General features: G+C 41.3%; 1 protein-coding gene across 1 annotated transcript; it reads right to left on the bottom strand.

Annotated features, from left to right (window-relative positions):
• Nucleotides 1-317: 317 nt before the first annotated feature.
• Nucleotides 318-7,617, bottom strand: rap1aa (RAP1A, member of RAS oncogene family a). Its single transcript, XM_080014869.1, has 9 exons — nt 7,585-7,617; nt 6,076-6,233; nt 3,751-3,839; nt 3,319-3,387; nt 3,179-3,235; nt 2,954-3,094; nt 2,032-2,175; nt 1,773-1,891; nt 318-1,085 (listed from the first exon to the last, which is right to left on the bottom strand). The coding sequence occupies exons 3-8, from the start codon at nt 3,805-3,807 to the stop codon at nt 1,802-1,804; spliced, it is 558 nt and encodes a 185-aa protein (XP_079870995.1). The 5' UTR covers nt 3,808-3,839; nt 6,076-6,233; nt 7,585-7,617; the 3' UTR covers nt 318-1,085; nt 1,773-1,801.
• Nucleotides 7,618-9,610: the final 1,993 nt, after the last annotated feature.

Genomic DNA, 9,610 nt, shown 5'->3' with positions numbered 1-9,610 from the left:
TGCTGCAAGACTGTGCTGCCTGTGGTTTCCCAGTTTCAGCATTTCATAGCTTTCCCTGGCTTTAGCAGCACTTTTCCTTGCTCTGCAAGGAAATAATACTAGCAATAATGTCCTCAAAACACACAAAAGCAGGCGTTAATATATAATGAGCACTACACTCACCTCACCATTAGGGCAAAGTACAGTTAATACACTCACTACTTACCTAAACACACTGTTCAAGCCTAGACATACTTGAACCGATAAACATTTCATGAGTAGTAAACTCTTTAAAGTTAAGAGAAAAATAATCTAGAATAAAGAAACTGGGACAAAAATGAAAATGTACTAAAATTTAATTGTTCATAAAAGCTGGAAAAAAAACATTTGTGACAGGGTAACACAAGAAGAAATATTAGAGTTTGTTTAGTACAATATAATTTCAGCCTCAAGACAAATCAAAATGCGTCATTTCCCCCCATCAGTCTATAAAATACTAATTTCCTTAGCTTCATTATGCAAAAATGGAATTAGAATATATTATGGGAAATATGAAAGCCTTGCAGCTCTCAATATAAAACAAAGTCACTTAGGAAAGATGTTCTCATGAATACAAGCCCTAGTAACTAGGAGGCAGAAACTTATGGGCAATGATGCATTTTGTTGACACTGTTAGTGCAGAAAGGTAGAAGGCGGCGAACGTACAGGATTTCTTTGGCAAATGTGTAGTCACAATATGCCCAAAAAAAAAAAATGTTGGTGTTACTGATAATAAAACACTTTAGTTACCATATATTATATGGCCTGTTTTCCTTGAAACAGACATTTTCAAAAGAATAAGACCTTGGAAAAGAAAAAGAACAGTGTTCATCAAAACAAGGCAGACATTGATGAAATGAAGGGGAAAAAAAAAAAAAAAAAAAAAAAAAAAAAAAGGAGCTCTTCAACCATTACAAAGAAGAGAAGAATATCTTGAAATAATGTGCCATCTCCTCTCATCTCAACAGTGGTGAAGTATTTTTCTGCCGGCCAGTGTCAATGTGTTCCAGAGCGGGCTTGGAATGCTGGCACCGTCCAAACGGGCAAAAGGTAACGATTACAGAGATCTGTGCAAGGGGAGCAAACGGTTTCAACACACCAGTGAATATCATGATAAATAAAGCATTTTGGGCACAGTTGGAGCAGCTTCGGGGCTTCAGTTATGTACTGGGCTTTTGTCTACTACAAATGATGCACTGTGAATCAGGACTCCAAATAGCAAAGGAAAGGTTGTTACGCAGCTTCAACAGCAGATGGAACTAGAGGAGTCAAAGATTTACTTGAGTACCCGAGAACCATTTAAATAAAATGGAAACACTTTTTTTAAGTACAGAGCATTATAAGAATAAGCATCGTAAAATGAAAATATGGGGAAAAAATAATCCCACCTCGTCTCAGAGAGAGAGAGAGAGAGAGAGAGAGAGAGAGAGAGAGAGAGAGAGAGAGAGAGAGAGAGAGAGAGAGAGAGAGAGAGAGAGAGAGAGAGAGAGAGAGAGAGAGAGAGAGAGAGAGAGAGAGAGAGAGAGAGAGAGAGAGGAGAGAGGAGAGAGAGAGAGAGAGAGAGAGAGAGAGAGAGAGAGAGAGAGAGAGAGAGAGAGAGAGAGAGAGAGAGAGAGAGAGAGAGAGAGAGAGAGAGAGAGATCCTTGCAATAAAACAATACTCCTCGGTTGCGCTTGTTAGAAATTAGGTTCAATTCAAAGGTCTACTGACTACTTCACGTCTGAATCGTTTCCCATTTTCACCGCCCTCTCACCTGGCCAAGATTTGCGGAGCCATGTCATTTTACAGCAGTGTGCAATTTGACTTCTTTTTAGCCTTTTTCTTTTCCATCGGCGTTTTCCTGTTGATCTGTCTCACCAGGTCATAGAAAATCTAGAACAAATTTACAACAGGTTCAGCATTTTTTTTTTTTTTTTGCAGAATTCAGCCGTACACAAACACCATTTCAAAACATACGACTGGGACTTTTAACCACATCCATGGGTGTTGTCGTTCATCACACTGGGACTGACCTCGTTAACGTTGATCTTTGATTTAGCTGAGGTCTCTAAAAAGGCACAGTTGTTCCACTGTCGGGCCAGGTTCTGGCCCTGCTCCTTGCCCACCACACGCTCGTCCTCCAGGTCACACTTGTTGCCCACCAGGATCATTGGAACCTCAATGATAAACACTTTAATGACTCAGTGGAACCGCTCTTACAAACATTTCAACATTGTCAGAATATTATTATGTTTGCACGTCTCTCGTCCCCAGCATTCATGTGCCCCCCCCAATCAATTTTATTAAAAACAGGTAACCATGGATACACAGAAGAAACCGTTAAGGCCTCAGTGCCCTCGTTAGTTTAAGACTTTATTGAGAAAACAATTAATTAATTAGTTGTTGCACATACAAATCTAGAGTGATGTGGTGGTAAACAAACTAATTTGGAGGTGCGTAGCACTAAGTACTGATTTGTACAGACAGACCAGGCAACCGGCTATGAATAAATAAAGAGCCACTCAGCGTGCTGTATTACCCCCCTCCCACTTCCAACGCAGGAGAACAGATGAGCCAGCCTGAAGGTGGCAGATTGCATCTAACAACGGCAGTGGCATTTTCACCCTGTTCCAAAGTTGCCGCCCCCCACTGGTGTGTTCTCTCCCGCAGAGCTCACTCTAATGGAGCCCAGATCAATGGCAGCCGCGGCAGTCAGATGAGCCCATTAGCAAGAGCGACATGAAAGCTCAAACTTATTGTCGCCGCTTGTTCGAGCGCACAGCTTTTCATGACACCGCTCCCCCGGCTCCGTTCCGTGGCCACACCGTCCGTCTTGTAACCGTAACAGTGTGGCGTCACTTGTTGCACTCAATGTGAATGCGGACGTTCCATTCTGGCGCTGTAGTTTATCAAGGCCGGCCGTTGAAGCGTTAGAAGTGAAACTGTGAAACTCACATCCTCGGTGTCCTTTACTCGCAGGATCTGTTCCCGGAGGTCCTGGAGGTCATTAAACGTTGACTGCGCTGTGATGGAGTAGACCAAGGCAAAGCCCTGGCCATTCTTCATGTAGAGGTCCCTCATGGCTGTGAACTGTTCCTGAAGAGCGACACCAGAGGAAAGACACAATCAGAACGCCGCCGCATCGGCCGAGGTCTGTCGCCGCGGACGGACGGGACTTACTGTTCCAGCGGTGTCAAGGATTTCGAGCATGCATTGCTGTCCATCAACCGCTGTTTGAGAGAAGAAAAATAGGGCGAATGAGACACAACAGGTGGAGATATTTATAGAGAGATGTTCAGATACACCATCAGGATTTATACCTTTCTGTAGGAGTCCTCTATTGTGGGGTCATACTTTTCCACAAAGATACCCTGAACAAACTGGACTGTCTGGAAGGGACACACGCAATGAACATTGTGAGAATGGAGAAGTCCAAAATGTACATCTAAAACATTCTCAATTTAAATCTACTGCATGATATGCGTTGTTTAATGTATTTGTTTGTCAAAAAATAAAAGGTCAATCTTTTAAGTCATTTACAAGCAGGGAGTAGTTGGGATGTGATTGGAAGTGTTTTAAGGCTCAAAACTTGGTAAACTTACACTTGAGGGAAATTAAATTGGTGTTTTAGAATCACACCAGGGTAAAATCAGTTTGAAAGGAATTATATCACGACACATTTTAATGTAATAAAAACATTGTTATAGAACACTTGGTACTAATTCTCAGTCACAGAAGCAGCCTTTACTTACCAGTGCAGATTTCCCCACGCCTCCTGATCCCAAGACCACTAGCTTGTACTCACGCATCGTAAGGTAACTTCACTGGACAGCGCAAGGGTCTGCAAGTAGAGATAAATCCTAATTTAATTTAGAAAAAGCTATTAGTCTTTAGGGCCTAATAGCTAAATCTTTAGTGCTTAATGACTCATTAAAAATAAGGGAGCAGATAAAAACATTGACAATCAGGTCCAATACTGAGCTCATGCAAAACGCTCCAATATTTAAACTTGTTACAGATGTAACAGTTGCACTGAGTGCAACTCCCCCTTTTATTTTGGAAACTTGATGACAGTTTCACATAGGATTCATTTTTTACCACATCAATCACCGAAAAATAAGAAACAGAGGGTCATCAAAACAAAAATCACATTACAGTTATGACTAAAAATGTCAGTTTTCACATTGGTACTTAGTATTGGAAAGTACCCAAGGGCGATTAAAAAGATAATGTCAGTTATCAATCAGTTATCATTGCATATCTAAATAAGTGTTTAACAATAGAGTTCAAATAAATAAAATAGGAAAATAATTCTGTTTGAGAATTGAAGGGAAAAAAGGGGGTCATTCATTATACGTACAATAATCACACAATCCAAACTAGGAATGAGCTGAGTGTCAAGCAACTCTTAAGTATCTCTACGATGTTAAGTCTGGCAATAACGAGAAATAACAACGCAGCTGACATCAGGGAATTGAAGTCTTCTCAGCCAGAAGGAGGACCCCCCCACCCCCCCCCCCCCCCCCCCCACACGCTTTTTTCGGACTTCCCATTATGAAGGTGGGGCTGCGCTGCCGAGGTCCTCAAAGTAAGACAAGAAGAAGCCAGAGACCACTTCCTCCTCTCACACAACTCGACTGCATCCGGAACGACATCTCACATTGCCACCAGTGACCTGATCTCATCAAAATATGGAGGGCAGAGGCAATGTAATGTTCCGTGTCACCAACTCCGTCACACTGACACAGTTGTAAAACTATTCTAGGCCTACAAAGACCTGGTAATACTATAAAAAAAAAAAAACACATGTGGGGATAAAGATATTTATGAGCATTTTGTTCAAGTATTTACTCAGCTTGATAAAAGAAGCACGGTAGCGGTGAGTTGAACCTGCCCCATGCGTGTAATATTTGTAATTGCAAGCAATATTAAGGATTTCCCAGAGCCTTATTCATAAAAATGGAAATGGCTGGCAGAAATAAATTACAAATTGATGATGAATGTTAAGTTAAGCTATGTTTCCACTAGATTTGATTAAAATTGTGATTTTTTTCTTGTTGAGTGAGGAGTGGCGCCATATCGGGACAATGGCATGGTGGACTAGGAACATATACAGAGGCATCTGTGCTAAAAACATAACATACAGTATACATATACATTAAGTAAAACAGCACTTTTTAAAGTACATTTTTACATATTGCTCTATAATACTAAGGCCATGTTACTTTGATTCGCAAATGTCAGAGGGGTTGGTAAGATAGATCTAATAAAAGAGCCTATTTGAATCTGCTAATACTACGAATACTGTGTCCTACCAATCACAGGCCTCCATCATTACTGTGGGACCTTTGTCAAACACGGGGACAAACAATACAAAAACCACTCTGTCACACTCCACCAGCATTTGCAATTCCAACTACGATGCATGAAGCACTACCAGAAGCCCACAATGAGCGACGGGCACATGAGCCACTCTACAAAGGCCCATTGTAATGATCCTCCTCTACTCGAGTGCATCAGACAAACACAAAAGCAGAGATCAGAGCAGAATAACAGGCCTCACAGCCTTGAAATGATTAGAGAGAAGATACACCTACGTGGAACACAGCATGCACACTGCACACACCTCGATTGACATAATAATCTGAATAACGGATACGGCAGACATTTAAAATGAGGGAGAAAACCATTTACAAACTAATCAAAGATAAAAGAGAATCCCAAAATCTGGTAAGATAAAACTGTAACCTCGCATAAGTAATAACGTGAATGAAAATTAAGCATCACAGAACACAATTTTATATAAATCCTAGCACTGAATAACAAGCATGGCTGAAAGGTAGATGATTGGTTAACGTAAAGACCCTTTAAAAAGCAGTGATTTACCTAACAGCTGCACGCTCCATTCAACAACAACGGGCAAGTCCACTTAGGAAGATAAACACATTAATTACGTTGAAAGATAATGACGCACAGGCACTCCATAACTCGACAAAAAAAAAAAATCTAAGATTGGACCCAACATCTTTTACTCTGCAAAAACAAAGGGCAATGCTGTGAAAAGGACCCCGACGAACCGTGTACACGGCAGATGCAGATGACAACTCCCTCTACATCTGGCACGGAGGGCCCAGCAGATCTTCAAGCACACGGATGTTGGAGGGCAGGTGCTGGGGGCTGCAGCAAGAGCCAACAAGCTGGGCTTCTCCAAATCAATTCCTACTGAAAAGCAGTCCTGCGGTCAAATAGGAAACAGGGCCAGGCAAAACAGAGAAAGACATAATTTTAGTTATGATTTTCCCTTCCAACGTTGCCCCAAAATTGTCATTGTCGTCAATTTTCTTCATTTAAGATGTGCCCTAACTTAAAAAAAACAAAAAACTAGAACAGTTAAAACGATAATATATATTTAATGTGCATTTAACTTAACACAATGCTCTTAATTAGTAATAACTTTTACTAAAAGCAAAAAAAAAAAAAGGAAATTGCGCTGAATTGAATGTTTAGAGCAACTCTCATAAAAAATAGGTGATTACAATCGGTAAAACTGACCCGATACAACAAAGATTTTAAACTAAATCGACAAAACAAGCGACATAAAAAAAATAAACGATAAACCAGTAAATCTAAATCAAAAATTCGAGTTGCAAAGCAGGAAATTGTGCATATTAAAAAAATATATATATATATATATATATATATATATATATATAAACAGTGTCCAAAAAGTTCCCGGGCGGCATATAAAGGGTTAACTAACTTTCAGGACACACAAACGGCACCGAGATGAATTTAAAGGCAAGATTTAACTGAAATTCACACTTTTCTTATCATGTAAATGTATGCGGCTCGTTTTGGCCGTGACATTAGTGTCCATATGACCACCGACCGGCTGGTGTTCGCTGCTCTGGGCCATAACTTAGTTCTGTAGAGGAAGGGTGGGGCTAGGCTGCTCAGCCTGAACGACACTCCGAAAATTACACATTTTACCAGGCAAACAAGGGAAAAAAAAATCACATCGTTGTTTGATCATCCATCGCGGGCGGAGGAGAAAATTCGTTCCGCCGCGCGATCGCTTTTAACTCTTAAGTAACAACAACAAAAAAAAAAAAAAATAGATCGCAGACGTTAGCCTCCCTGTAGCATTAGCCGCGGAGCTAAGCACTGGGTGGCTAGGAGTTAGCGGGTCTCAGGCAAGAAAAACAAACCGGCTTCCTCATCTCCGGTGCGGTATCTGCATCGAGTTCACGGTCGGCGTGTTAGCGCGCACGCCGCCGTGCGAGCGGGCGATCCGGTGTGGCGCTCCAATTATATTTACCGAGCGGTGTCTGAATGACGAACTCCGTGGTGATTAGCGGTGATGCTAACGTAGCTAGCCTGACTAGTTAGCCAACGAGCTCTCCGTCTCGAGTGGATTTTTTTTTTTTTTCGTGACGCTGAAGTTGACGGTGATTCTTTGACCTTCCGGCCTCAAGTCCAACACGTTAACATATATTTTCCACGACACCGGCACTCGGTCGGATAATTAGACCCGCGAGTGTGTTTTTTTATTTTCCACGCTAGGAAGCGGCTGCAAAGGCACTCACCGTGTTCCGCTGTGTGCGAGCCCCAAACCCCACTGGGCGAATGTGCGGAAGGGCCGGGAGAGCGGCCGCCGATTGGCTGGCGAACAGCCAATCAACGCGCTCCAAGTTAAGGTCGTTTTCATATGTTTCATAATTGTATTAGTTTCAGTGTTTTAATGAATCATTGAAACTTTATCCAAGAATCAATTGATAATGTTTACAACGTACTAATGCGTCTATCTATCTATCTATCTATCTATCTATCTATCTATCTATCTATCTATCTATCTGTCTGTCTATCTATCTATCTATCTATCTATCTATCTATCTATCTATCTATCTATCTATCTATCTGTCTGTCTGTCTGTCTGTCTGTCTGTCTGTCTGTCTGTCTGTCTGTCTGTCTGTCTGTCTGTCTGTCCGTCTGTCCGTCTGTCTGTGTCAAATGGTAACCTTATTTTGAAAACTTCCACATCATATCATATCATATCATTATAATTAACAATGTCTTTTAAAGGGAGATCCCTGAACGATAATAATAATTACACATAAACTGACCTTAAGCTACAAGTGTGTCTCTGTTGTATATTAGAACACGTCATTCTGGTTGTCACTATTTAAAATAATCGGCGATAACAGTGATTGATTGGTTAACCTTTAACTTTTTTGCATCACTAGTTCGGTTTGGCTTCTCCCGTCTACCTTCCGAATCAAACTCTTTACTCTTATATCCTTTCCTTGTTGCACCCACACCAGACCCTCGAAGAGAAAGTCTCTCTCTGTTTGATATCCGTCTTCAGTCATGATCCATAAAGGGGTCTCCATGGTAACACCATAGCTGAGAATTATAATAATGCTCTTCTTTCATTATAAAACATAAAAACACTGAAACACAGGGAAAAAAAAACCCACCTCCACTTTGCTGTTGCATCACATTCCAATTGATGATTTATCGCAGCCGCTAAAAAGTATTTTAGAACAAGTCTGGTCGTAAAAAATCCCAAACAGAGGATCTGTTTGACACCGTGGGGCCAGTGCAGCATCCACTGCAACGAAAGAAAATAAATATCTCCGATCAGTGCTGACGCAAAGGGCAGAATATTCTCACAAAACTCGCCTCCTCTCAGTATCCATATTTCCACTGTCACCGTGGGCCTGACTCTTCTCACTTTTGCCTTTTGGCAAAGTTTCTCCCAATGACAAAGTGCTGCATTAAAGAGCACGACGCCCGGCTGGCCGCAGCCCAATCGCGGGGTTTCCTGGCATCGTATGCTCCTCATTAATATGTCCAAATATGGATATTGAATTTGTGACACACAGAGGAGGAGTCCTGACTTGAAGAGGCGAAAGGCAGAGCATCATAAAACACATTGTTGTTTTGAATATCGTCCTGACGGTTGCTTGGGACAACGTTAGTTATATCATCAACATAATCGGAACCTTGTCCAAACAAATACGTCGGGAAAAGAATTCAAGTGGAGGCACATGGATGGGGATCCAACTTTAAAAACAAAGCCGTGAGCTGACATTCCATGAACTCAAACTCATTGCGTCAAGACATCACTTGGTGAATTTACATTTGCTACATATATCCCGAGACCGAATTCAATCGATTATTTTTAAGAAAAGACTGACAACGTGTAATTCATTTCATTCATTTAAATGACTTCTTTCTTGAGTTCATACTAACCAGATTAAAATCATTAAAGATGCTCCAACAGACGCTATAAGGAGATGCCGATTAGATGGATAAGTAAGATGTAGTGTTTGGGAGGATTATGCCTAAATCACCCACGAACATGGGAAATGCATAAACCGGTTTATGGGTCATTTTAGGCCAAACATAAGAATATTCGGTGACACAAGACTAGGGATTTCAAATCAAACAAACGGAGATGAGGTGCATCTTGCAACCTGAGGAACATTTTCAACGGACCAAAAAAAAAAAAAAAAAAAATCCCCCTTTCAGAAGCAGCCTGCCAGAGAGAGAGAAACATCCAGAGGAAAGTCCTGACGTAAGCGGGGCCAAGAACGCTGGAAACCGTCG

The sequence above is a fragment of the Zeus faber genome (genome assembly GCF_960531495.2).
Source record: "Zeus faber genome assembly, chromosome: 15".
Lineage (NCBI taxonomy): Eukaryota > Metazoa > Chordata > Actinopteri > Zeiformes > Zeidae > Zeus > Zeus faber.
This window is presented reverse-complemented; position numbering and strand designations above follow the sequence as displayed.